Source organism: Mesocricetus auratus, unplaced genomic scaffold, assembly GCF_017639785.1.
Source record: "Mesocricetus auratus isolate SY011 unplaced genomic scaffold, BCM_Maur_2.0 Super-Scaffold_6730, whole genome shotgun sequence".
NCBI classification, from domain to species: domain Eukaryota; kingdom Metazoa; phylum Chordata; class Mammalia; order Rodentia; family Cricetidae; genus Mesocricetus; species Mesocricetus auratus.
In genome coordinates, this window is record NW_024429184.1 from 80,088,435 (window position 1) to 80,114,911 (window position 26,477).

At 50.7% G+C, this 26,477-nt stretch overlaps 1 protein-coding gene and 1 non-coding gene across 4 annotated transcripts in view; one reads left to right on the forward strand and one right to left on the reverse strand.

Annotated features, from left to right (window-relative positions):
* Ctif (cap binding complex dependent translation initiation factor) overlaps positions 1–26,477 on the forward strand; it is a 240,336-nt gene that overhangs the window by 75,309 nt on the left and 138,550 nt on the right. For all 3 annotated transcript variants that reach the window (XM_013118055.3, XM_013118056.3, XM_005076456.4), the window contains exons 4-6: positions 2,413–2,486; positions 3,427–3,531; positions 7,963–8,038. In XM_013118055.3, coding sequence (XP_012973509.1) covers positions 2,413–2,486; positions 3,427–3,531; positions 7,963–8,038 — 255 coding nt within the window. The remainder of the gene's footprint in view (positions 1–2,412; positions 2,487–3,426; positions 3,532–7,962; positions 8,039–26,477) is intronic.
* On the reverse strand, positions 13,116–13,225 carry LOC121139099. The gene has a single exon (XR_005875935.1). It is a non-coding gene; the product is annotated as a U6 spliceosomal RNA (small nuclear RNA).

Genomic DNA, 26,477 nt, shown 5'->3' on the forward strand with positions numbered 1-26,477 from the left:
GATATTATTATTTCAGAATGATCAAGGCAAGTGGAAATTCTCAAGGTGGGGAGAAGATGCGTGGCACCCATCTATGGTCTGCACGCCTGCTCTAAGTAGTCCCCAGCCCTGTGATCTCCCTTTCTTACCCAGCCCTCCATGTTTGGTTCCACCAGGAGAGACGTGGACGATGGTGGAGTTGTTAAGGAAGGCCTCCCTATTATTCAAGATGGCATCTTGGAGGGTGGAATGGTGTTGGGGTGCAGGTTTTATCCCCCACCCTCTGCTGGGAGCCTTTCTGTACTAAGGAACCAGGGACAATTGTGGGGCCCTGCAGTAGAGACCCGTCAGGTAGCCCACCAAGAATGGCCTGCGACGTGGCTCAGCCTTGGGCAGACACACATAGCACAACCCACCTCAGTCACATGCCCAGGTGGCAGAGATGGCTTCAGTGTGTCTCCATCTCCCCCTGCCCTGTCTGTGGTTTTAATTTGAGTGTAAAAGGAGCATGGAGAGATGGGCAGACAGACAGGAAGCCCCCAAGTGATATGAGTAGATGTTCCTTCCCCTGAACTCAGCTCTATTCTCTGCACTGCCCTTCTCCAGCCTCAAATGAACCTCTGTTGCCAAGGGATTGAACATGTCTGGTCCTTTCCCACCAGCACTTGGGCGCTGTCCTTGGTGCTAAACATATATATGTGTGTGTGTGTGTGTGTGTGTGTGTGTGTGTGTGTGTGTGTGTGTGTGTGTGTGTTGAATGTGATGCGTAAATATATGGTGTATTGGTATATAAATACGGTGTGCATGGTATATAAATGTGTCATGTGTGTGGTATCTATGTGTACCTTGTGTGTAGTATGCTTGCATATACAATCATGGACTGCATAGTGAAGTTTCAACCGGCAGTAGACAGCATGCACCACACTGGGCCTATAAGATTGTAGTGAAAAAATTTCTTGTTACCTAGCAACATCATAGCCATTGTTTTGTCACAGCACAAGGCATTAGTCACAGCGTAGTGACAGTGCCTTTGCTTTGGTGCTCCTGCGGTGCCCAAATCAGAGCCCAGGTCATGCCGCATTGTAAATGAGAATGAGTATCACACACCAGCTCTGAGGGCCGGGCTCATGGCTCCTCTTCCTCCCTGTGTTATGTCAGTAGCCGCCTAGGTACGCATGGAGCACACCCCTTTTCCGGAGAGCTGGTGGCTCTGAGTAATGGTGGGCCCTGGGATGTTCTAGTCTTCATGGATAATCAGTTGATTGGTCCTGCAGAGAGGACCCGAAAATGAAGGCTAGGACAGCACCAGGTAGCTAAGCAAGAGGTCATAGCACACCTAAAGAAAAGCAATGTGTCACAAACAAAACACCCAGATCAAGCAGGGCATTTGGTCAGTTTCTTTGGTGTCCCCTCCCATTTTGAGTTCTGTAGCCACAGCTTAGTTTTGCTTGTCCTAAAACTATGTAAATCACACCGTGTAACCAGTACTCTTTTGTGTCTGCATTCCTTTTTCCACACTGTTTATGGGGTTTATTTGTACAGTCATGTGATGTTTTCATTTGTTTATTCTCACCGCTGTGTAATACTCCAATCTGTGAACATAACAGCTGTTGTGTGTGGTCAGCTGTTGGCAGGCCTGTGGGTGGCTCCCAGCTCAACACTATTGTATTCTTGTGTGGCTGTATCTAGGGACATCCGTACACATCTGTTGTAAACACTAGTTTACACCTAGGGATGAGCCTCTGTGTCTCTGACTTGTCTGATTGTGAGCACTAGGCAAGGTTGGGGGGACTGATGGAGGGTTTGTTGGGGGTGATCAGCACCCAGAGGGCAGTGACCAAATCATAGGCATTTTCTGTCTACAGTGAGTCATGTAGGAAGCCTCCAAGGATGCAGCCTGCAGTGATGATTATAAGAAATGCAGTCACTGGGGCAGCCTTGGTCTGTGGGGCTTCTCAATCGGCAAGGCTTACATGTTTACAAGTCCACTCCTGCGTGGGTGCTTCAGCCAGCCTGGTGTTTCAGATCCCATGGGCAAGGAGAAACCATTGTCACAGGCAAGCATGGTGGTGAAGGCTCATACAGTCACATAGAGTGCCTGCTAGGCACTGAGGCATTGAGAAGGGACCACGGGCTTCAGCAGCAGAGATGCAGGCATGGGTCCAGACTGCACACCTCTGTGAAACACCATCTCAGAGTTGTGCGTGGGAGGAAGCCTGCAGTCTCTGCGGTCCCCTGGCCCTCCTGATGCTCCTGCTGGGACACTCCCTTAGGTGACCCACTCCAGCCTCCGCCCATGCAGGCTGCCGGCATTAGGTGTCAAAGAGGGTCCTGCGGCCCTCTCGTGTTTGGACTATGGTGGACCTCTATCCAAACTGTTTTCAGTGTCCTGACCCCAGATGTAAGGCCAGCCCCTCACCTTGTGTCTTTCAGAATGGCAGCAAAGACAGCTCCCTAGACGTGCTGGGCACAGATATCTGGGCCGCCAACACCTTTGACTCCTTCAGGTAACTTCCTCCTTTCTCTGCGGTGTCCGGTGCTGGTCTATGCCTCCTGCCGCATCAGGGCTTATGTATGGGCAGGTTCAGTAGGGAAACAGAGAGACAAGGCTGGAGGGGAAGGAGGGCCGCTAGCAGAGGCTCAAGGGGGAAATCAAGGGAGAGAGCATCCAAGAATGGAAAGGGCGAAGGAAGCCAGGAAGGCTGAAGGGGAGGGAGAGAGCAGGGGAGTGACTTGGGAAGGTGGGAGCAAGGAAGGAAGGGGCACATGGCTGTTAGGGGGGGGGGTGAGTGGTAGGCTCCACCCTTCACACATGCCAGCCTACAGAAAAGGGCATGCTGGGCTCTCTGCAGCTCAGTGGTACAGTGTCTACAAGGCACATATGAGGTTTGCCTCTTAGCAACACACACAGGAGGAGGGCTGATGGTTCCTGATGGTGCTTGGCATTAGCCAGGACTCCTCAGGACAAGAGGCGTACCCGGTTGTGGTACTTGTCACTCTTGGCTTTATCATCGCTGCCCAACTGTGGGCACACTGCAGGTATGCCTGGTCTAGATACGGACTCTCCGGCATGCCGGAACTCTTGGGATAGGAACTGGAGAACTGGCCCCTACCTCCCCACCTCTGCTCACTCAGAGCATCATTTTGTATTCTGATGGCAGGTTTTTGTCCTCCTTCTCTCTCCAGCTCTTCTTAAATATAGGCATAAAACAAACTGGCTTGTTGTGGGGACCCCTGCAGAGTGGGCAGCCAGCCCCACATTCATGTTGGGGAGCATGCATTTTCCCACGGCAGAACTGAAGACTCCTTGAGTTCCATTCCAAATGGGTCTGAACAGGCCCCTGCCCTCAGCTGTGGGTGCCCTCCCCTCCCCACCCGCTGTGACTCCTGCGTTAAGAAGGCTTCTTACCTCCTGCCTTTTGTTTGTCGCCCTCTCTCGCCCTCTAGCGGTGCCACCTGGGACCTGCAGCCTGAAAAGCTGGACTTCACCCAGTTCCATCGGAAGGTCCGCCACACACCCAAGCAGCCCATGCCACACATCGACAGAGAGGGGTAAGGACACCACGGAGTACCTCGCACAGGGAGAGGAGTGAGGTGTAGGGGCAGGGCTTTGTTCCACTGTACAGGGGAAATGGTGTGACTCCATGTCCCAGGCGCTCTCTCTGCCTCAGGACTGCAGGTTCACTGGCTTTTCTAGAGAATCCCTCCGTTCTCCCCAGCAGCCCGTATGCCCGCTCCTGTGTGACACTGAGTGTCTCTTATCAAGTAGCTGGTGGGTCTCCAACTGGAGCATCCGGGAGACTGACTTGAAAATCAGAAAAGGACCCACCTAGAGTCTCACATTCAGTAGGTCTGGGGTTCCTTTCGTTCCAGCCATGTCCAACCTGTGATCAGTGGGCAGCTGCAGTTGCATGCAGGCAAGCCAAGGCTAGCTATGACTGGAGGCTCAAGTCAAAACTGTAAACTTCCTTAGAACATTATGAGCTGTGCTGTGATTTTTTTCCGTAAATTGATTTCAAGACTCTCATGTTCCCACCGTATAGACGACTTTGTCTCTCTGCAGTATCAAATAGGTAGACACATCCAGTAGGTCGGAGATTTGCACTTCACGCAAGCTCCCAGGGAGGTGCTGATGCCCCCTGCCGGTACAGAAGTCCCACTCTGGGAGCTGGTCTCAGGATAGCCTTCATCCTGTCCTGTCTCGCTCTTGTTGGCTCCAGGAACCAGTATTGCCTTGCTTTTAATAGGTGGTCTCAGTGCCTGGGCTGCCCTCAGGACACTTGTGTGGTACCAGGCATAGGTGTGAGACAAGTAGCCATTGCTTCTTTTCTGTTTTTTTAAAAGTAATTTTCATAGAGATAAAATTCGTGTGGGATAAAAATCAGCCGCTTTAAACCATGCAGTCCAGCGGCATTGAGCTTGTTTACAATGTTCTGCGATCATTGTCTGTCTTCTTTTCCCCCCAGTGTAAGGTGATCCCTTGTAGTCACAACTTCCTGTCCGGTCCCACCCCTAGTCCCCGCTTTCAGTTTCTGTGAGTTTGTTTTTTCTGGGTATTGTAGAAATGGCATCCTTCGTGTCCTCTCCTGTTATTGCCTTTCAATATTTGCAAGGTTTGTCTGTGAACATCCATGGTCCAGCCCTTTTTGTAGCTGAATAGTGGCTCACGGCACCAGCCATTTCACTATTTGTTTACCCATTCACTCATTGATGGATATTAGGGTTCTTTGCTTTGGGCTTCTATGAAAAACACAGCTTGGGACATTCCATCATGTACATACATCTGTTTGAGTCCCTGCTTGTGGGCTTGCTCAGTCATACGGGAACTGTGTGTAATGTGTTTAAGAACTGTGAAGTGTTCCCAAAGATGCTGAATATTTTATATTCCCACTGGGAGCATAAAAGAGTTCTGATTCTTCCCATGCTCAATCTTTTGTTCTTTTGTTGTTGTTTGTTTGTTTGTTTTGTGTTTTGAGACAGGATTTCTCTGTGTAACAGCCTTAGTTGTCCTGAAACTAGCTCTATACAGACCAGACTGGCCTTGAACTCACAGAGATCCTCCTGCCTCTGCCTCCCAAATGCTGGGATTAAAGGCATGCACCACCACCACCCAACTTGGGGGTCATTTGTATTTTATAATTTTCATTGTTTTTCCTGCAGTTCCTACTGCTGGTTCCTGTCTCAAAGTTACCCTCACCCTTAAAATAGCTGAGATTATGGGATGTCTTACTGTATTGCCATGTGTCCCCCGGCAGCCACTCTGCCCCTTCCCATCTGTAGAGGCCATTCCTCTTAGTGGCACAGGTCTCCCTGTTGGGTGCTGAGCCTTGGAGGGGTGATGGTCTCATCCATTTTAGAAGCAAGAGAAATGGGGTTCAGAAAGGGTTAAGTAAAATACGAGGTGGAACGGGTCATTCTGGAGGACCTAAGGAGTGCTTCAGCGATATTTCCTAGGTAGCCCCAGTCCCTCCTGTGTCCCCTGGGAGCATGTCTTGTGACAGCCGTGGGAAAACTAAGTCTTGGGAAATCTAGGTGATAGTGACACCTTAGACTAAGTGGGGAATGGGTGAGTCTGCTTCCGTCACAAGCAGGTTGCTCGGAGGAAGTGACTAATGGCTGCACAGGGGAGATTGTTCCGTGCCCAGCATCACTGTCCTGTCGAATGCCAGAGGACCAAGCCATCCCCACTCACCAGCTGTGGATCCTACTTCCTTCACTCGGCTCAGCTTTCTAGGGTTGGGTACCCATCCTGCCATTCGGGATTAATGGCCAGTGTCCTGTGTCCACCTTATGGCTAGGATAGGAACCCTGTCCTCCCTGCATCTTGCCATGTGAAGATGGATGGGCTCCACGTGTCCAACCACTGCAACCTCCCTCAGAAACAGGTTGCCAAGGCTTCCCACAGCTTGTGTTTCCATAGACGGACAGAACTGGAGCGGGCTGTTGCCTTGGCAACCCCACTGGCAGCAGTGACTCAAGCTGCTCTGCAGCCACCATCTGCCTGCCACACCTGCAGGTTCGTAGGAAGTTTGACCCTGACCAGGCAGGCTAGGGGTCAGAGCTGGCCCATGTGTGCTGCCCACTGCTGACCTCAGACCGCTAAGGTGAGAGGCAAAGGCCACGCCCACACTTGTTCAGTGGAATCAACTCCACCTAAAGAGTCCAGTTACAAGGAGTGTTTTGCCCAGTGAGATCTTGGAGGGTGGTGCCAGCCATTCCAGGAGTGCCAGTTCCCCAGCGCCTTTTTCAACATCTGTTCATGCCACACAGTGGGTGCTTTCACAGACCTCGGCACACAGTGGGTGCTTTCACGGGGCCAGCCCATCACCGTCAGGCAGATTGATTAGCCCAAGGATGGCTTCATGGTCCAGGCCTCTCTGCCTCCCCACTGTGGCCCAGCACTTCCTAGTGGGTGTGGTAGCAGGGTGTGCTTCCTTTTCTCACCTTCTGCCTGTCACCTCCCCATGCCCCCTCTGCTCTACTCCACCTGCCCAAGCCTAAACCACCCCAGGCTCTCCTCCAGAAGCACCTCTCCCCCTCGACACTTACCTTGCTCTCCAGCAAAATGCAGCCCGAAGCCCAGCTTTCAGCAGAGTGGATTTGAACTCCTGGCTTTACCTTGCCTCCCACTCACTGTCCTGGGACTCCCCCCTCCCTATTCTGTCAAACCATCCTCCTCCCTCTGCCCATGGGCTCTGCACCCTGCCTTGGCCACAGTTCCGTGGAGCTAGCTTCCTACTTGTTGAACCCGGGTGCCAGGCTAGACTCCCTAATGAGGAAAATAAGAGTCTAATGGAAACCAATTTCTGATCCCTGTTTTCTTTCACCCAAGCCTTTGCTAGTTTGCCCTGCCAGATTTTCTGTCTAGGTCCCAGAGCTTTTCCGGCCACTTTTGGGACACTTGTGTTCTGCTGCCCCCTAGTGGAGTTCAGGCTCACAACCATAGGAGGTGAGTTTCCAATTTAGTCTTGCAAGAGCCCTAAGTTACCTGTCCGGAACCACAGCTGGATTATTTCCCTTGGCAGGAAACCAGAAGCAATGCTAGGCAAATATTTCAACAAATGAGAAAACTCCTCTGGAATTTGAGTTGCATTAACTCTGAAGCTGGAGGCTCAGGAATGAGAAAGGTGCCCGAGGCTGGACAGCCTCTGAATCTAGCTCTGAACTGTTCTTCTTTCTACCTGCTTCTCTGCCCCACAGAGGCATAGTAACAGGAGAAGTGACTGTGGCAGTAGGCATATACTTATCCTGTGCCTTATGGAGTTATCATTTTAATCCACTAGCCATGTTATGGTCTTAGGCACTGCTATGATCCCTTTTCCAAATGAAGAAATAGTTGTATAGGAAAGTTAAATGATTTGCACTGAGTCCCTCAAAAAGGGACTGGAGTTCACACCCTTGCAGTTTGGCACTAGAAGATGTGCCTTTACAAAAAGTTAGAACTTTGGGCCAGTATCTCCAGCCTGCAGGCACACCCATCCACAGAGGCCCTGAATACAGAAGGCACAATATAGGCGCGTGGCTGGTATTACAGGCCTGGAAACAAACAAAGGGAAAGAAACTATGTTGGGGCTTCTGCCAACTCCTACCTACCTGTGTGACCTTGAGATAGTTGCTTGGTCTCTCTGTTCACTGATCTTTGGTGCATTGGGGCCAAAGGAACTGGCATTTTCAGGAATTGTGAGGGCATGGGGGTATTCATTAGTCAGGAGCTTAGCTGCTATGCCTGGAAAGGGGGGATATCAGTGGGCTCATCTCTCACCTCTCTTCAGATGCAAGTTGCTTGAAGATTAGAGGAATCCACCTCTGGGGCCCTTTCCTTGGGTGGGACTCTGAGGGACGGCAGAGCCATGCCTCTCCTGATGGGCCCTCCTCTCCTGACGGGCCCTCCTCTCCTGATGGGCCCTCCTCTCCTGCAGCCAGGCAAAGGTACCGCTGTGGCTAAACTGTCCTTCCAATGCCTTTCTGTCTTTTGTGGTCTAGGTGTGGAAAAGGGAAGCTGGAAGACGGGGATGGCATCAACCTGAATGACATTGAGAAGGTCCTCCCAACCTGGCAGGTAGGTCCTCAGTCTTTTTTCTGCCGGGGCACTCCTGCTGGGCCCTTGCCCCAGCTGGTGGCGCAGCGAAGGGAAATAGGCACAGGTGGGACTCACCTCGGACCAGCTGTCCCACGGACAGTGTTTGTGGCAGCCCACCTTGGTGACGCCTTAAGGACAGGCCTCTGTCCCTTGATGAAGGTGACTCATGCTGGCCACCACCCCAGCTTGGAAGTTTGTTCCTTGGCCTGACGAGAGGGCGAGCGTTCTGCAGCACGCTCATGTGGGCAGCAGATGTACAGGTTGTCCAATGTGGCTTTTGTCCTGCCAGCCTCCGGTGCCTGCTGCGCTCGCTGACTCTGTCCTTGACTTGGTTTCTTTGCCAGAATGGGTCCAAGCTCCAAGGCTGAGTGAGCTGAGGTCTAGAGACTCCAGAGGAAATGGTAGGGACCTGGCTGTTCCAGAGATGGGTGCTTAGAACCATAATCCCCCTGAAAGGGACTGGAGGGTGGTGGCCTGCCACCTGCTCTTCTCACCCCTGAATCTCACTGTTTGACCTTCACTCTTCACACTTGCCTATCCTTGTCCTCTCTGTCCTGCCTTGAACCTGTCACTGAGAGAGGCAGGGAAGTCCACAGGACAGCCCCAGCACTTGAGCGAGAGTGGGCTGCCAGGGGCTTTTCCTCCCCCTTCTCTGGGTTTACTGAGCTTCTAAGATCTGGAGTTTGTGGTTTTGTCATGTTTGGAAGTGTGTGTGTGTGTGTGTGTGTGTTCATATGTGTATGGGCACACAGGGTAGACAAAGGCCCTGTTGCTCTCTACCGTCCCTCAGTTGTGGTTTTGTCATGTTTGGAAGTGTGTGTGTGTGTGTGTGTGTGTGTGTGTGTGTGTGTGTGTGTGTGTATGTGTGTGTGTGTGTTCATATGTGTATGGGCACACAGGGTAGACGAAGACCCTGTTGCTCTCTACCGTCCCTCAGTTGCTATCTAGTTTATTCTGTGAGACTGTTACAGTTTTCCTTCTGTTGCTGTGTAAACATCATGGCCAAAAGCAGCTCAGGAAGGAACGGGTTTGTTTCAGTGTATAACTTAACCATCCATTTTGAAAGAAGTTGGAGCAGGAACCTAAAAGTATGAAGTGACGCAAGAGCCGTGGAGAAGTTCTGCTTCCTGGCTTGCTCTCCATGGCTTTCTCAGCCTGCTTTCTTAGAGAACCCAGGAGCACGACTCCAGGGATGGCCCCACCCACAATGGGCTGCCCACCCCCATCAATCACCAGTCAAGAAAATGCCCCACAGAGTTGCCCACAGGTCAGTCTGATGGAGGTAATTCCTTAATTGAGGTTCCTTTTTTTTCCCCAAATGACCTGAGCTCTTGCCACGTTGATAAAAAGCTAACCAGTACATAGACCAGCCTGGAGCTTGACAGTGCAGTTAAACAGGCTGGTCAGCAAGCCCCAGGGTCCTCCAGCCTCTTCCTCCCAGCTCTGGTACTTACGATGCTGCACCACACAGGGCTTTGACATAGATCCTGGAAGTTGCACACTGGTTCCCATGTTTGTGTAGCAGACACTTGACTAAGCAGCCACAGCCCAGCCTCCATATTTGGAACCTCGTCAGTGCATATCCTCCCCGCCCCCACCATCTTCCAACTGTCTGTCGGCCCTTCTCATTCCCCATGCCAAAATCTGCTCGTTTTTTCAAGGTCTTTTCCCCTCTTTCTTTTTATTTGGGGTAACTTCTGCAGTCGTATCTTCAAGCTCACTCATCTTTTCTGTAGTATCTAACTGCTAATCCCCTCTGGTGCGTTTTTTCATTTTTAGATCTTGCCATGGGTCTGTCTCTGCTGCCTTCTGTGCCTTGTGTGTTTTAGCATGAGACTTAACTCCAATAGATGCTCCATGTCCTTCCCCACTACTCCTGTTGCTAGAACCATTACAGTCTGTTTCTGTTGTTTGTTTTGGTGGGGTCTCTCTGTATAGCCCGGGTTGACTTTAAGCTCGCAGTGACCCTTCTGCCATAGCCCTCTGAGTTCTAGATTACAGATGTGCGCTGCCACACTTGGATTGTAGGTCATGGTTCACAGCACATTAGTGCCAAAGCAAGTAAGGGATGGGCTGGCAAAGTGGTGTGGTGGGTGAGCAAACTTGCTGTCCAAGCTGGTTGACCTGAGTTCAATCCCTGGAACCTGCACAAAGTTGTCCTCTTACCTGCACCATCCGGGCTGTTGCCTGTGTACACACACACATGCACACACACACACACACACACACACACACACACACACACACACACACACACACGCCACATGCACATACAGAAAGACAAATAAATTCTTAAAAGACAACTATAAAAGGAGTGGGAGGACCAGAAGTGTCAGACCTTCCCTACACCATGTGCTGGTTACACAGACCAACCCTGGTGCACCATGGGAAGGCCCGCTCAGCTGCAGGGCTGCAGGGTTATACAGAGGAGTCCATAGTTCTAAAACACTCGAGGAAATTCCCATGTGCGGCAGTGGTCGGAAACCTCCAACTCCAGCTGATTCTGCCCGTGACTTAGCCACTGCATGGGGGCTTTGCATTTCCCAGGGATGATGCTGACACAGCTCTCTAGCACAAGAATTCCAGGTCCCAGAGAAGTGGGTGTTGAGGGGGCAGCTGTTCTGAGAGCTCTTAACATCCCTCAGAGCACCACACAGCTGGAGGTACCTAGAGCAGTTGCCTGTGGGGGCTCCTGGGTGTTGGCATTGGTGTGTACAAGGCTTTGCGGTTTGGGGTCACATAATGCAGTGAAGGATATCTGGGACTCCTCCCCTCAACTACTGAGTTGCCAGTGACTAGAGGTGGTCTATGGTGACCATCAAACTTCCAATTTTATCTAGAAGGCACCGTGTGCCCAAGTAAAGACCATCGTATTAGAAGAAAGCTGTCTCTGGCTTAGGATCCCTGGGCATGTGCAGAGATGAATGAACCCTCAGACAGAAACCCACTAGCTCCCTTCCCTCCCATCTGGAGGCAAGAGCTAGACAAAGGAGGTCAGCCTGAGCTCATTTCCTACCTGCCCTCAAGACAAGAGAGACACTACGGCCCCTCTAGCTCTGTCCCCAACACCGTCCCCAGTCTCTCAATCCAGCTCTCTGGCTAGCCTCTGTCCTGGGCTCAGTGTCCCCCACCTGTCCCCATCTGTCTTAACCCTTCATTCCTCTTTGCTTTCCCTCTGCCTGGCACCCAGCTCATGCTTTCTCTACCTTACGGGTCCCTTGCCCTGGGAAGGCCACCTCCCTGTGACATCCTCTCACAGGGCACGTTCATCCTCCTAGCCCCCCAGACTTCCCCTCACCCCTGCATGATGGTTCCCGTCCCGGTGTCCCTGCTCATTTACACGTCAAGACTCCCTAGACTAGGACACCAGAGGGCTGAGGCCATGTGTCCTTCATAACACAACTCCAGGCCTTATGCACCTTCATAAGAGAGAACACTGTTAAAGAGTGACTTTCTAGAGGCCTGACTGTGGCCAATTTGAGGCCATTCCCTCCACCCACACACCCCGACCCTGGCCCAGCTAAGTGTGTCCCTGTCACTTCCTGCCAATGCCTTAGTGCCAGCCTCGCTGTGCTCTTCAGTGTGGCTTCCGGGATATGGCTTGAACTTTTCCCCATCATCTCTTGTGTTAGGATTTTATAGGCCGCAACACAATATTAAACCCTCAGTGGCTTCCCACACTAGGGTTAACGATCCAAATATCCCCAACTTGCTTCCTTGGGGGTTTGAGGGTCCAGCTGAATTCCCTTTGGAGTCCTGCCACCCCCAGGTAACCCTGGCAGAAAGAAAGAGTAAGAGGTTCATGCCCTGGGTCTTAAATGTTTGGTTCCAGAAGTATCACTTCATTCATATCCCACTGGGCAGTGAGTCACGTGACTACATTCATCTATAGTGCAGTGACAAAGGAGCAGATGCCACTGCCAGCCTTTCCCTTTCCTCCCTCCCTCGGCTAACGCTCACAGCCAGATCCTTCACTGCAGCCTTCTAGAGAGAGTGGCTTGTGTTCCTCAGGAAGGGCATGGTCCCTTCAAGGAAATGACATGAGTAACAGGCCGAGTGTCACATCGTTAGAGCTGTAAGTGCCAATCAGATGCTGGCACCTTGCCCGGGTCAGAGCCCCGTGGGGCAAAGTCTGTCCTCTCCCGATAGGCACCACCTCCTCCCCATGTTGATGCAGTTTCCAAAGCCTTGGGGCTCCAGCTCGGAGCAGAGGACTCCAATGGCTCAGGCTTAATGCTTGCTGTAGTTCTCCTGGGAGCACTGGAGGTGTGGGGTAGGGTAGGGTGTCTCAGTTGGAGATCAGATGTGACACCGGTCCTTGGCCACACCCCTATAGCCAAAGCCCAGGACCCCACCCTTGGCAATCCTACCTGGGTATGTTTTCACAGTGAACATACCCTTTCAGTGCAAACCATGGGGATTCCTATTGCTGGGGATACTGGGGCCTTTGGACCAGGCCTAGGCACTTGGAGCTATACATGGTCTTAAGATAGCAGGGTAGGCTATGTCAGAGATCACCCCAGCAATAAGAATGGCTCCCCACCCACAAATAGCATTTAGTTAGGGTCAGCACAGAAGAGGTTTGGCGGTGTCCCCTCTGCCTTTTTTATGTACATGTGCAGGTCCTGTGGCGGTCAGAGGACAACCTCAGCTGTCATTCGTCAGGCACCCCTTCTGCCTCCTTTGAGACAGGGTCTCTTGTAGGCCTGGTGCTCACAAGTTAGACTAGACAGGCTGGCCAGCAAGAGTCCTTCTGTCTCTACCTTTTTTTTTTTTTCTGCTCTAAATTTATTTATTTTTATTACACTTTTTTATTATATATTTAAATTAGGAACAAGCTTGCTTCCCATGTCAGTCCCAGCTCCCTCTCTCTCCCCTCCAAGCCCACTCCCCCCCACCGGCCCCACCGGCCCCCCCCCAGCCCCCCACCCAATCTCCACTCCATTCCCCAGAGAGGGTAAGGCCCTGCATGAGGGATCTCTAGAGTCTGTCATTTCATTCCGGGGAGGGCCCAGGCCCTCCCCAAAGTGTCCAGATTGAGCAAGCATCCCTCATTAAAAAGATGGAATGCTTCACGAATTTGCGTGTCATCCTTGCACAGGGCCCATGCTAATCTTCTCCGTATCGTTTCCAGTTTTAGTATATGTGTGCTGCCGAAGCGAGCACCTGTCTCTACCTTTTTGACTCTAGGATTGTAAGTGCGTGAATTTCACATGGCTTCTGGGAACCAAACTCAGGTCCTCCTGCTTGTGAGACAAGCATTTCACCAACCGGGCCATCCATCTCTCCAAGCCCTGCTGATGATGTAAGAGTCACCAGGACCCCACTTCCGGTGGCAGCAGTAGGAGAGGAAGAGTGGGGTGAAAGACCCCCGCATGCCTTACAACCCCCACTAGCACTTGCTGCTGTGTGGGAGCTGAGGCTAGCATTGCTCTCCAGGAGCTCTGGTCAAGTGAGGCAGCAGGAGACACCAGGGACTCGGGATTCGGTCATTGTGGGTGCTGAAACCATAGTGCAGGCAGGGCAGAGCCTGGGACCCACACAGCTGGGCTTACACTGGGGTCCTGAGGGACTTCATGTGTCGTCATGGGGCTGCATTATGAACTACTACATAGGAGTGAATGGCATGTTGCCGTGCAGGGTTCATTCCATTCCCATCATTATGGGTGACTGCATGCATCCACTAGAGGGCATCAATGCACCGCTCTGCCCGCTCCTGTCTGGCAGAGTAAGAAACCTTGATCCCCAGCAGTCCAAGGTGTCTTTACTGTCACTCCTTATGATTGCCTGGTGAGCAGATTGTCCAGAGGAGAGTGAGGAAGGAAAGAACACACCACTTGGATCCAAACATCCTCTGCTACGCCAAGGTCTCCAGGAACCTTCCAAACATACGGCTACTACCCCAGGAGGACAGCTACACAGACAAGAGGACTGACTGCCTTCCCAGGATGCCTAAGCTTAGGGAGTTGGAAAATGTTGGTTTCTGCCCTTGGAAGGACAAGAGCTGGTAGGCCACTTGAGGGGACACAGGGAGTTCCAGGCTCCATAATCTGAGCCCCCAGCTTGACCGAGTTCAAATCCAGGCAAAGGAGTGAGGGCTGCTCTGCTTGCACACCTCTGGCCTTACCTCTGTCCCATCTCTGAAGAAAGCCCCAGCTGTGAACTCTTTCACCCCCAGGTATGGTGGCTTCAGGAACTAGCTCCTTCCTTGCTGTGAGCCTCTGCCCATCCCACCTTGGCCTGCATAGCAACTAGTGCAGAGAGACGCCACCCCGACATGCTGTCCATCTGTTCTCTAGGCTGCCCCCCGGTCTCCTTGGATTTCTTCATGTTCCCTGGGCACAGACAGGAGCCTCACACCCTTAATGTAATGCTTCTGTGTATTCTGCAAAGCCCCAGTAGAAAGACATTGTTAGCTGATGCATCTGATGTCTTGCCTAAGTTTTTTCTGCTTTTCCTATGCAGATATTGTTTATGTGTGGGGTTTTGTGTATGTTTGGGTTTTGTTTGTTTGTTTGGGTTTGGTTTGGTTTTGAGACAAGGCTCACTTTGTAGACTAAGCTGACTTCAGACTTACATCAGTTCACCTTCTTCTGCCTCCAGAGTGCTGCGAGTATAGTCATGTGCCACCAAGCCCAGCGAGGTGCCACCAGGCCCAGCGAGGGACATGTTTTGATCCTTTTCTTTGTCTTCTTCATCAGGCAAATGTGCCATCTGTGATTTGTTTAGCAATAGGAATGACAGTACGCCTTACTTCTTCGTTTTGTGTCTCTGTTAGGAAATTTGTAAACTAAATTCTATGCCTGGCAATGGTTAGTTGTCTCTGACCTCTAGTGGCTGAGCTGGCTTAGGGGAAGTGGGCCAGGCGTGCCTGGAAAGTTCTGCATAACTAAGTCAAATGGAATGTCTTGCCTCATGAATGTGCCCAAGACACTCCCTATGGAGGACCCCCAAAAGCCCAAGGGACAGTAAGTAGCCTTCTGACCTCAGGAGAATGTGTCTAAAGGATTTCTTCTGGGGTAAGGGTTAGCACTTAGATTCTTCCCCTGTCCAGCATCAGATAAAGACTGGGTGAGAATTATACACTCACCACACCCCCTGGGAAGCTGGGGGACAATCAACCTCCCATGAAATGATAACCAACAATTCCCCTGACCCGTCGAGGCAAGCGCTGCCTCCTTGTCTTCCAGCAGGTGGCGCTGTTGCTGTGTGATAATAGGATAGTGGCTTGGCATTGCAGCTGGAGGGGCCAAGTCTTCAACCCTCCAGATGGGAAAGAGTGACTATGGTCCCCTAGGGCTGTGTTGTTGATCTTGCCAAGTCTTCTGGAAACTTCCGGGATCTGTGAACTCATAGGCATAGGATTAGTAAAACATTCCCAAGTGTGCAGGCACAGAAGTCATGTGAACACCGAGCTCCCTTCACCCCAAGCCCTGCCCTCGCCCTTAAGTGCTGCTTCCACTCCCCTCTCAGCCCTGCGGAGGAGTGCACGGGCTTCCTTCCTTCAGTGCACAAGCGCCAATGGGGCACCTCAGGGGCTGCGTTAAAATGTGGCTGGATACCTTCCTGGTGGGTGGTGTACACCATCCTCTAGTATCCCCTCAGGGAGACACCGCCAGCGGGTGTGAAGCAGCGACTGAGAGAGATACCGCCAACGGGTGTGAAGCAGTGACTGAGAGAGACACCGCCAGCAGGTGTAAAGCAGTGACTGAGACACCGCCAACGGGTGTGAAGCAGGGACTGAGAGAGACACCACCAACGGGTATGAAGCAGTGACTGAGACACCGCCAACGGGTGTGAAGCAGTGACTGAGACACCGCCAACGGTGTGAAGCAGTGACTGAGACACTGCCAACGGGTGTGAAGCAGTGACTGAGAGAGACACCGCCAACGGGTGTGAAGCAGTGACTGAGACACCGCCAACGGGAGTGAAGCAGTGACCGAGACACCGCCAACGGGTGTGAAGCAGTGACTGAGAGAGACACCGCCAACGGGTGTGAAGCAGTGACTGAGACACCGCCAACGGGTGTGAAGCAGTGACTGAGACACCGCCAATGGGTGTGAAGCAGGGACTGAGACACCGCCAATGGGTGTGAAGCAGTGACTGAGACACCGCCAACGGGTGTGAAGCAGTGACTGAGACACCGCCAACGGGTGTGAAGCAGGGACTGAGACACCGCCAACGGGTGTGAAGCAGTGACTGAGACACCGCCAACGGGTGTGAAGCAGGGACTGAGACACCGCCAACGGGTGTGAAGCAGGGACTGAGAGAGACACCGCCAACGGGTGTGAAGCAGTGACTCATGCCTCCTAACATGTTCCAAGTGCTTTCATGAAGACACTTGCTTCTTTAATTAATTTTTTTATTCATTGGCTTTAAAATTTTTTCACACGATATATTTTGATATCATATTCTTTCTCCTTCTTCAACTCCCCCTACATCCTCCCCATTTGCTCAACTTCATATTATTTCTCTCTCAAGAAAAAAAGAAACACAAAAAAACAAAACAGTTCACAACTGTTTGTGTTGGCCAACTACAAGGGGCATGTGGGCTACCCTTGAGTGTGGTTGACATACCCAGTGAGACTCTATTGGAGAAGACTGATTCCCCTTCCCAGCAGGTATCAACTACAAAGGGCTTCTTGCTTGGGGGGGGGGTCATGTCTATGTCCCCTTCTCTGTGCTGGGGCTTCTGTCTAGTTGGAACCTGTGTAGTCCTGGTGCATGCTGTCAGTCTCTGTGAGTTCATATGTGCTTCAGCTCTGTTGCGTCTGGAAGACCCTGTTTCCTTGGAGTTATCCATCCCCTCCAGCTCCTTAATCTTTCTCCTCCTCCTCCTCCACCTAGATCCCCAAGCCCGGGGGGAGGGGTTTGATGAAGACGGCCCATTGGGGCTGAGAAGACACTTTCTGCTGAGTTCGTTTTGCCGCTGTCGTCCAGTCAGGTGTGCCTGCTCTGTGAGGCCTTCTGAATGCTCTGTGCTATCCCTCTCACTGTATCCTCCCTCTTGGTGCCCGTCACATGCCTGCTGTGTTGGTGATTGTAAGTGTCTGCTCTCCCGCCAGTTGTTAGGTGTGCATGGGTAATCTGGGGAGCTCACAGCTGGATGAGTAAATGAGCCCTGGATTTCTATTGCCCTCGAGGATCTCACACTCACTCTATACCAGAACATTTCCCTCCGTCTCATGGGCTGCTGTGAATAGAGCCTGTATGTTCTGTCCCTGGATTCTCATAGCCACCTAGCGACAGGTTCATTCCATTATCATTTTATGGCTTGGAGAGCTGGCATCAATTACCTTGAGCTGAACCCACAGATTACAAAGGGAAACCAGAATTAGAATTTGGAACAGTCTGACCTCTTTGTGGATTGTGAGGATGAGGCAGCAGTTCTGCAAACCCATTTTCTGACCCTAGGCAGCAAGTGATGTTCAGGTTAAAGGCAAATTTCATTTCTTAAATGGCACAGAGCAAGTGCTTCTCTTCTCTCTATTTCTGAAGGCAATCAAAGTGGAAGGGGGGTGGGAGGAAAGCCCCCTACAGAGAGTTTTGAAGAAGGGTAAAATGTATGTTCCTTTACAACTCAGACAAGTTTCTAGTGCACGCCCCCCTCTGCCCTGCTGACTGAAGACAAGTGCCTACCTACGAGAGCCCCTCACCTCTCCGGCCATCACTTCCCCCGGAGTTTCCTCCCTTAGGACAAAAATAGGCAGTCGTACAATAAAGGAGACCAGAAGCTCTTCAATCCATGGCTTCCTGTCTGAAGCTCCAGGTAGCAGGGCCCGTGGGGAACAACAGGCAGCGTGCTAGTGAGTGGACCCTATTGTTATTTTGGTCACTTGTGAGTCTTTTTTTATAGAAATAACTATCTGGGAGTTGAAGACTTCTGGTAGTAACAACCAGGAAGGGCCCTTGGGAAGAGGCAACTGGCTGACTCTGAGCAGGTTCCCACGGGTTCTTCCCCTCCCGGTCCTGTGAGGAACAGAATACAGGGAGCCAGGACCTGAGATGGCAACAGCTCTTGGAACAGGGCAAGGCTGACTGCAAGGGTCCAAGGAAGCCCACCATGACACAGAATATGGCCAGCTTCTAGCAAACTGCAGTCTACACACTAAGTCTAGTCATCCTGCACATTTTTTAAAATAAAGTCTCAGCCGGGCGTTGGTGGCGCACGCCTTTAATCCCAGCACTTGGGAGGCAGAGGCAGGCGGATCTCTGTGAGTTCGAGGCCACCCTGGTCTACCGAGCGAGTTCCAGGACAGCCTCCAAAACAATGCAGAGAAACCCTGTCTCGAAAAAACCAAAAAATAAATAAAATAAAAAAGTCTCATTGGCAATAGCCACTGCCCCTTATTTGCTCATTAATTGTGGCAGGATTTGCACTGTAGAGCTAAGTAGCTATGCCACCACACCTGTTGACTCCAAACCTACACTATTTACGATCCAGTCCTTTGCAAAAGAAGATTGCCAAATGCTGGCCTGAAGCATCAATAGAAAAAAAAATGACCTGCCATCTCTCGCCACAGAGAATCGTGTCATTCCTCTAAAATAATTCTCTCCGTTTCTCGGCTGCACAGTGAGGACCATATACCTGTTTGACATTGTGAAACTAGGCTGGAGTTCAAGATGTGTGCCAAGCCAGAGATGAACAAGCATTTGTAAGTTGCTCATGCGAAGTGCTTCAGGCCCCGTTCCAGTCAGAAGTGTGCACACAAAGGCAGGCTTGAGAGACAAGGAACCATTCTTGGGTGCCTAGGGGTTGCTGAGGACAGAGGTTCTCTTGCATTCCTGTGTCTCCCTCAGACTGAATGTTACAAGGATGAGGTCTGCTTGATGCCGGTTTACTACAAGGACTGGGAGCTCCTCCTGCTCACCCACTCCTCTTCCCTGGCGTATCCCTTCCTCACTACTTCCTCACTACCCATCACCCCTTGCTTTCTTCTTTGAAGCCGTCCTGAATAAGCCAGAGCACATCTGCCTTCAGGGTCCACATCTGCCCTCAGAGCCTCCCTGGCCCTTCCAGGGACTTGATGCCAGGTCGGTTTTGACTGTGTCTAATGTTTCGTGACTTCTCAGTGTGTTTGTGCTTCCCGGAAGAGGGAAGCCTTGAACTCAGAGGGGTATCAGATAAAAGAGAACGCAGCATCAAGAGGAAGTAAGTGGGTGACGGAGCAGAACCAGGAGATGCTGTGAGGGCAGGGACAAGGGCCTACCCGAGATGGTCCCATCAGCGTCAAGAACAGTTGGAGTTGGTAGAGGCCAAGTAGGCATGCGGCTGGATGTTCTCGAGTGAGGAAATGTGTGATGAAAGGTGGATTTGGGAAGCAATGGATTGAGGTTTATGGGGCCTCCTGGTACAGACCACAGGGAATTCCCACAATCGTACATGGCTCCTAGCAGCAGCTAGGAAAGATGTTTGATAACTTGGTTAGGGTCAGGCTAGGGACTGAGAATGACAGGTCTTGTTACCCCTGGAAAGGTTATCTGGTCCAAGCCCCGTTTTGTTGGGGTTTTTTTGTTTTGTTTTGTTTTGTTTTTACGAGACAGGGTTTCTCTGTATTGTTTTGGAGGCTATCGGTCCAGCCCGGCCTCGAACTCACAGAGATCCGCCTGCCTCTGCCTCCCGAGTGCTGGGATTAAAGGCGTGCGCCACCGCCGCCCCCAAGCCCCGTTTTGAACTAGACCATACCTATAATCCTTTTCTGGATTCTACAAGGCTCCATCTGTCATAAGGGGATGACCATGAAGCCAGCATGGGCTAGGGAGCCTTTGTGGGGAAGAGAATCACAGGCCTAAGGAACAGACTCAGGGAGGAAAGACCAAACACTACCTCCTTCAGGGTCAATGCTATGACAAGAACACCTGCCCTACTCTGTCCTGCCCTACTGGGGAGTGAGCTGGGCTTGGGAAGAGGTGGCCAACAGAGGTGCCAGGCACTCAGTGCTGGGACCAGGCTATAAGTTGGCCTACTTGTATGTACTTAGAGGTAGTGTCTCTTCCACCCACTGGTACACCAATCCTTGCTAGAAGGCCTGTGGCCCATGGTGAGTAGGTTGCTCTCACCCCCCACTGTGGCCTCACCACTCATCTCATAGCAGTTGGCAAGGGCTTGACACACAGCGTCACGCACGCACACACGCACGCGCGCACACACACACACACACACACACACACACACACACACACACACACACGCACGCCGCCACTTTAGTGACTTGGGCCAGTCCTGGTACGGTAGGTTGCATGCTGATCTGCCACCTGCTCTTGCCTGTGATCTGCCAGCGGAAGGAGCCGTGAAAACTGGGGAAGGGGAAGGTGTTGTGAGAGTGTGAAGCACCCATTATTCCTTTATGAGCCTGGGGCCCGCTTCTGGTCTCCTTCCTGGCTGCAGTGGTTTTGGCGGTGGAGGAGCCGGTTATTTTCGTTTACTCGGCTTCTGTCACCAGGAGTGGCAGTGGGGGTGGACAGGGCTACGTGCTCTCCAGCAGGCGTTTGTGAATGGGCCCCAGCTCCCAGGCCAGCGCCAGCAGGCGGCCCCCCCAGGACGCGCGACTCTCGCTGGCTTGATGTCGCATTTTTCTGGTATTGCAGTGGCTGGATGGAGGAAGCCTTCTTCTGGCCCAAGAACAATACCAGGGTCAGTGCAGGGACCTCCCTCCTACACCCTCTTCCTTCCATTGTGAGCCGCTGCACAATCCCAGGCCTCCAAGTCCTGCACAGCCGGCAGGGGGCTGGTGGTGTCAAGCCAGGAGAGATCAGCAATGTGTGTGATGGTCCTCGTCACCTGAGCCGGGGGTCCTGAGGAAGCACAGGGCCAGATCGAGCATATTCAAGAGGCCAGTGCCCCCATGCTTTGCAAGGGGCTGCCAGCGGGATGAGGCCTCTAGTAAAGGCTGCTCCGTTCTCCTGGCTGACCCAAGGAGTCTGAGAACACCCAGGCTGACAAACCCAGGCCCTTCTGCCACCCCTCCACTCTGTAGAAAGCAGGCCCAGGACCCTGAAGGACTGACCAAACCTTTCCTTATTCTGCTTCAGAATTCTTTACTGGCCCTCAGAGCTGGCAGGAACCTCTAAGTTTCTCTGTCTCCAGTGCCTACTGACCTTCGGGCTTCTCTCTTGCAAACCCGGAGCTGGTCTGTGTTCTAGCTTGCCTGGTGACAAATTAACAGGCCCTTGGTCCAGAACTCTGGTCTCCTGCCTGAATGCCTTTCCTCTTTGTCTGCCTGCCAGCCTGCCACACACCTGTCCACCAAAGGCTGCTGGATGGTTCCCTTTCTACGAAGCCCTCGCTACCAATATACTTTCCCATGCCCTACAGTAAGTGTATGATTCACCTGGACTCTGCCAACGCTTACACATACCTAAAGTTAACAGGCTGCCCCTTCCTCACCACTAGTGTGTAGACTTTCCTCTACCCCATGTGTTCTAGTTGAACACACACCTTACTTGCCTCTGCAACAGATTCTCAGTGTGGCATTCCCAGCCAACAGCCTCAGAATCCGCTGGAAATTTACCAGAAGTACAGATTTCTAACTCCTGGGGTTTTTTCACTCCATGTGAACTAGAAGCTCAAGGCTGAACGCACACCTTCATTTTAGCAAACTTCCCAGGGGACTCTCGTGAGTGCTGCCCTGATTATCCTTGATTGTGGTGCTGGCATTAGAACCCAGGACTTCTTGCTGCTGGGTGTATGCTCTACCCACTGCACTCTCCAGCCCCCATGTCGCAGCATCAGAACCTGAGGACCCACTTATAAGCAAATGTGGTTTTATTTGGTTGCATGGGGGTCAAGGAAAGAGTTGAGATAGGATTTTGGTGTATGTAGCCAAGGCTGGCCACAAAGTGTTCGTTCTGATGCTTCAGCTTGCCAGGATTACAAGCGCATGCTCTATAGCAATGGCTCTTAACTTCCTAGTAATTTACTGAGTAGTTGATATCATCTAATCCTGTCTCCTTCTATCAGTGGCTATGGCTTTTTATTGCTGTTTTGTTTTTGTTGGTTTTATTTTGTTTTCCCATCAGTTTTCTCGGATGAAGGACAAAGATTTCTGCTGTATTTGATGACCTGGGATGAAGATTTGTGATGGATTAGAGGGTACGGGGAGGACACAGCACCCCAGTGTTCTGTAATTGGTTGTGTTACAGATGACTCCTAAGCCTGAAAGCCCTGGAAGAGCCACTTTAGACCAGGGCATATGGGAGGCTCATTACTGTCACTGCAGGTGAGGGTCAGCACAGCCGTGTGAGCATCAGTGGGGTGGGCAGTTGGGGGCAACCCTGGTCTATATATGCATGGAGGGAAACCATGTAAGCATTCTGCATAGCCCTTTCCTTCTGCTCACATTCGGTGTATACAGATGAGCCATCCACCCTCCATATGGACTGCATGGCCACTGACAGTGGGGATCTTGTTCCCGAACCTGTGGCCTGTCAGCAGGAGACAGTGTCATCACACACTAAGTGGCAAAGAAAACCAAACCAGGAATAAACCAGCAAACACAAACCCCTGTCTGCAAAGGAAGCCATTATGAGTTAAAGAGGCCATGATCTCACTGCAGAAATCAAGAAGCTATAGCTGAAGCAATTCTGGCTTTCCCCCTCTGAGCTCTGTGGTCTAACTTGGTAAGCAGAGAGTCCTAGGACAGATATTCATTCCCTGCCCCAGGCTCCTCCTTCCTATGAAGAGTATAGGCTCCATATTGCTTCTGGTTCCAATTTGTCATACATATATGCCATGCATATGCGCATGCACATGCGCGCGCGCGCGCACGCGCGCGCACACACACACACACACACCACATACACTCACTGTTCTCAGCCACTCACTCAGAGGGTACTTCTGAAGGAAGGACTTGTCAGATGATAAAAGCATTGTGTATAGTTGTGTGTTCTTCAAAGACAAGGGTTTTCCTTTTGGCACCAACCTGAAGGGCTTAAAAGAAAGTGCTGGGTGGAGCCGGTGGCCCTGCCTGATTTCTACAAACCTGGACGTGTGCTTCTACCACCGATGGGGGATCTGATGTATTGTTCTGCTGCCAAATGCCCTGGTGACTCTTGTGATTCCCAGAGGTTTGCCAGCCTGGTGGGATCTGGTAAAGGGAAAATGGCAGCCTTCACATCCACTGAGACAAGAGCAGCCAGCTCTGCAGCAGGCCACCTGCTCCGAGGGTTCTGTGCCAGGTGCCCACCAGGACCTGTTGCTCCAGGAAGCCCAGAACTGTTGTCACAAGCTCCATATCAAGTAGTCAGCAGAGCATAAGTCTGCCTTCTTTTTTTTTTTTTTTTTTTTAGATTTCATTTATTATGTATGTATTATTCTGTCTGCATGTATGCCTCCAGGCCAGAAGAGGGCACCAGATCTCATCACGGATGGTTGTGAACTGCCATGTGGTTGCTGGGAATTGAACTCAGGACCTCTGGAAGAGCAGTCAGTGCTCTTAACCTCTGAGCCATCTCTCCAGTCCCAAGTCTGCCTTCTACTACCTATGTGGTATCGAGTTGTCAGGTGAACTGGCAGCTACTGTGTCCTTGTTGCAAAAGCATGTCAGAGTAAAGGACATCGATAGCCACATCCACAGTCTACGGCTCTGATTGTCACAGTTATTTCCAACTCAGAATAGTGAGTAACTCTGGTTCAAGCAGCAGAAAGGAAAGGAGAAAGTTGCTGGAGATACTTCCTGCCGCCAAGGATGCAATTCTCAACCTGTGTGTTGTGACCCCTGGGAAAACACAGATATTTACGTTACAATTCATAACAGTGGCAAAATGATAGTTATTAAGTTGCAATGTAATCATTTTGTGCTTGGGGGTCACCACCACACTATATTAAAGGGTCACAGCATCAGGAAGGTGAGAACCGCTGTTCTAAGGGGCATAAGCCCAAAGACTTACACTCGGTGGCTCATGTTTTCAACATGCTACATGCTTTTATAAAAATTAAATAATTCCAAAGGGAACGTATGTTAGTTTTCTATCACTAAGAGAAATACCTCATAACTTTTAAAGGGAAAGATTTATTTTAACTCACAGTTTCAAAGGGTTTAGTCCATAGTCAATGGGCTCCATTACTGTGGGCCTGTGGTGGGTCAGAGCCATTGCCCTGGCCCCCCTCAGCGTATTCTTAAATATTCTTTTACGTAACCACAGTTTAATGGTCAAAATCAGGAGGTTAACTCTGACAGACTAGATGCTAATCTACAGACCTTATTTAAAGTTTGGTATTTGCCTCATTCGTGTCCTTTATAGATGAAGGTTTGGGAGTGGTTTTTTCTTTTCTTTTCTTTCCAACCCAGGATCACATACTTGGCCATTAGTTATCTTATCTAAAGCATCTCCTTCCTCAGTCTCTCTGCCGTGATGGTAACATTTTACAGAGTGCAGGCTGGTTACTTTGTAGAATACTCATGGACTTGGGTTTTCCTGGCGATTCTTCATGACTAAACCCTTTTTGAATGAATGCCTCAGGAGAGGTGTTTTCCCTTCTTGGTAGGTGGAGCCAGGAGGCTCTGGAACTGCAGAAGGCACTGGAAAGTTACACTTCCCCTTTGTAATTATCAGTCAGAGGCTATTTGAATCTGTATAAATACACTGTTTCTGATGATACTTTTACCCAGTGAGTTTCACTGGTTCATTCATTGATGATTTGTACCTAAAACGTTATCATGCTGGCCAGCAAATGGTGACTTTTGTTTTATTAGCTGATTTTCTACTATAGGCAACATCTGTCCCTCTCCCTCTATTTAGCTAGTCATTTGTATTGGTTCATAAGATTTAACTTGGGGAATAGTCCATTATTTGTTTTGAAGCAAAATTGTCCTAAATTTGAACAGTGGGAGCCTCTTCGAACTGACTTCTGTGTTTTTGAAATGTCCCATCAGCCTTTGCATTCTTCTGTAATCCTTGCACAGGAGGTACTGGCTTCCGTGTTTCTGAAATGTCCCATCAGCCTTTGCATTCTTCTGTATTCCTTGCACAGGAGGCTGGCTGGTTTCATCTCATACTTTTTCTGTCCCAGTCTTAGAAGCTACTATTATCCATAGAACCAGAGGACATTTTATTGAATGGTTTTAGAAACCAAGATTGGATGTGAGTTGATTATTACCCTTAGGATCCAACATACTTTTGAACCTGACCTCTTTAGTGGTAAGACTCCTGGCCATGAGCCTTGAGAATCCTGAGAGCTGGGTTCTGGTGTTAAAACATCCCTGACAAGGGACGGGGCATGCAATTGGTGCTCTGTTCATCCAGGAACCATCGAGTCACCATTAAGGTGCCAGAGAAAGTGTGCAAGCTGGCTGCAGAAAAGGGGTGAGCCATCCCAGAAAAGCTGCCCTTGCAAACTTAAAGGCTTTGACTCATCACTAGCATCTTCTATGGCCACCCAAGACCCTCCCCATTGGTGTTTCTAAGAAACATGATCCCCACCCATTCTTATGGGTGGCCTGGTCCCAGAAGGCATCATATAAAGTACAAAATGTCCTGAGAACCACAGGCATAGAACTTTAGTCTCCATACTTGAAAGTTCCTCCAATCTGGAAATGTTTGAATGAGTCAGGACATGCTTAAGACAGGTTGGCCAGTTACTCTCAAATAACATATCATACCCTAGTGCCAAGGGGCAGCCACCCGAGAACTTAAGGTGACAGAGGACTGGTTTCTAAAGTGGACTGAAGGACTATGTGACTATGGGAAGACCCTAGTTCCTAAAGGAGTGTGGGAATGGCCCTCGTTCCTGAAAATGTTTGATTTCTAACTCGCCGCTGATAAGGATTTGTCCATTGAATATTGAAGCCTTGATATGTAAGTTAGAAATGGGTTAAGCTAGGTTGGGATTGGCTAAGGGAAAGCTCAAGAATAGGGTGTCGAGGCTGGGTACGTGGACCAGCTGGAGACAACTTGGGAACTTGGTTGCCTCACCCTGGTGGCCACGTTAAGAAGCAGCTGTTGCTGTGTAATGTTGTGAAGAAATGGCATTTCTAGGACATGGCATCCTAAAGACAACCTAGTCATCCCCACTCTGAATGCATCATTTAAAGGATGAAACTGAAGACTCCAATAAGTAAGGGCTGGCCCCAAGACCACGCAGCTAGTCTAGCCACAGATTTGGGGCCCAGGGTCACCAGGCCACTAAGTTTCTCAAACAGCCTACTGTTTCTTTTATGATGCCCGGTCTTCATAAAGGTCTCACAGGATGTCTTTAACAATTCATTCTAGAATTTCTGAGGGATCAAGTAGGTGACTTTGAAAAGATTTCAGTACTAATGTGTCTGCACATAAAGTGTTCTATAGAAAGGAAAGTAGAAAAAAAAGAAAAGGCAAGAATCCATGCTGCCGGTTACCTCTGCATGCTACTGCCTTCTTCGTGAACCCGTTACTGCCTTCCACGTGGTCCTCAAGCACAATGCTATGGGAGCTGCTGACT